The 2,080-nt window shown below is 51.0% G+C and overlaps 1 protein-coding gene across 1 annotated transcript; it reads right to left on the bottom strand.

Moving 5' to 3' along the window:
- Positions 1-34: 34 nt before the first annotated feature.
- Positions 35-1,928, bottom strand: LOC116380575 (hydroxycarboxylic acid receptor 2-like). The gene is made up of 2 exons (XM_031842477.1): positions 1,473-1,928; positions 35-1,237 (listed from the first exon to the last, which is right to left on the bottom strand). Exons 1-2 carry the CDS (start codon positions 1,851-1,853, stop codon positions 551-553), a joined length of 1,068 nt encoding a protein of 355 aa, XP_031698337.1. The 5' UTR covers positions 1,854-1,928; the 3' UTR covers positions 35-550.
- Between the last annotated feature and the right edge of the window lie 152 nt (positions 1,929-2,080).

Raw genomic sequence — 2,080 nt, 5'->3', positions numbered from 1 at the left:
TTGATCCTTAAACACTGAAACTCTTCTGGACTCACAGATCAAACCTAAAGAAGTCTCGTCTAAAAGAGATCATCAACTTTCAAACAACAGGAGGATTTTTTGTAAAAATATAAAGTGTCTGAAACGATGACTGACATGTGAAATGTCTCCAAAGTGGAACCATGAGAACCAGTTTGGGTTTGAAGAGAACAACATGAACATATAAGTCAGTCAGGGGACATGTTAGGGGCCAATAGAGTTCAAACATATGTTTGAGTCACTGAAGGCACAAATCAATGAAGGCAGATTCATTTATAAAATGAGAAAACATCTAAAGACCAAAGAAACACTTGATTCTATTATTTTAAGTGGAGAAAATAACATGAATAACGTGTTTCTTTCTACTAAATGAACCAGAACTTGAGGAAGATGTTGGATCGCTAATAATGAGAATAAATATGAAGCAAAAGTGAATTCATACCCTCCAAACTAAAAGTAAATCTGGACGTTTAAATACAATATAATGAGTCGTGAATATCGAATCCAGTCGTTATAATGGAGGGAAAGCTGGTCACATGGCTCCACTTCCTGTCTCGGCCCTCGTGGACTTCATCTCCTGCTGGTCGGTGGTTTGAGTCCCCGACGACGCCGCGTTCTCGCTGTCGTCCGACTCGCCGCAGCGCAGTGCCCGGGGCAGCGCGCCACAGAGCGCCCTCCGGAACATGGAGCTGGAGAAGACGTAGACCACGGGGTCCAGCGCCGAGTTCAGGAAGTTCAGCCCCAGGGACACGATGGTGAGCTGGGTGAAGGTGTAGAAGGAGGCGCAGTCCCACGGCCGGTACGAGCGGATCACCCACACCCCGACGGTCGCCACCGTGGTGGGCAGGAAGCACACGGTGAACACCGCCACTATGGCGACGCACACCCGCATGGCCATCCGCACCTTCTCCGGGTTCCCCATCCGCCGGCGCCTCAGGAAGCCGGAGATGCGGACGGAGCAGAACAGCAGCATGGCCGTCGGGAAGACGAACTCCAGCACCGTCAGGACGCGGTGCGTGCCGACCAAGACCACGATGGCCCGCGACGCCTCTTTGTAGGAGGTGAAGAAGAAGCACTGGGTCCCGTCGCCGGCGCCCTTGATGTGGCTGAAGGCCAGCATGGGGAGCCGAGGAGCGGCGACCAGCAGCCAGACGAACGCCGACACCAGCGCGGCCTGACGCAGGGTCAGCCGGTTGAAGCGGTGGTGAGGGTGGACCACCTGGGGCCAGAGGACAGGAAGTGTATTACGTCACGCCTCACTGATGAGCTTTCTGTTCATTTATTTCTTTAAAGCACTTTGTAAACTCTGTTTTTAAAGGTGCTACATGAATGAAGTTATTATTATTGTAACATTACAGTTTTGGTATCATATTGTAATATAGACGCTCTGCTGACGTGTAAAACCTTTAAATCATGTGTAGAGTCGTCGTGACATCCTCACAGCTGGTCCTCACCTTGAAGTAGCGGTAGATGGCGACCACCGTCATGAGCGCGATGCTGGCCGAGCGGTTGGAGAACATCAGGAAGAGGTTGATCCGGCACAGACCGTCTCCGAACACCCAGTGGCCCCTGAGCAAGGCGTCGATCCTCAGCGGCAGACTCACCAGAGCCAGGAAGTCTGCGATGACCAGGTTGAAGAGGAACAGGTTGTTGGGGTTCCAGGTCTTCAGCTTGAAGCAGAAGATCCACAGAGCCACCACGTTTCCCAGCAGCCCCAGCACCACGTCCACGGTGAGCACCGGGGGCAGAATCAGGCCCTCCAGCTGGATACCGACGGGGGGGCAGCCGGGCGGGGGGGTGGTCAGGTTCAACATGGAGGAGGTGGTGTTGAACATTTTATATTGTGTATCTATTCTAACTGATGAATCAGGAGACAAATGAAAATGATGTCCAGCTCCTCTGGAGAACAAAAAACACAAGTTGATGACGTCAAAGAGGAAAGTGAGAAAATGTCTCCACTTCCTCTTTTCAACTTCTTCCTTTTCTTTCGAATGAAATCTGTTCAAAAATAAGGAACACACACACACACACACACACACACACACACACACACACACACACA

This window comes from Anarrhichthys ocellatus, unplaced genomic scaffold, assembly GCF_004355925.1.
Source record: "Anarrhichthys ocellatus isolate YVR2014 unplaced genomic scaffold, GSC_Weel_1.0 scaffold7790, whole genome shotgun sequence".
Taxonomy (NCBI): Eukaryota; Metazoa; Chordata; class Actinopteri; order Perciformes; family Anarhichadidae; genus Anarrhichthys; species Anarrhichthys ocellatus.
Note: the sequence above shows the minus strand (reverse complement) of the source record. Positions and strands in the feature narration are given on the sequence as shown.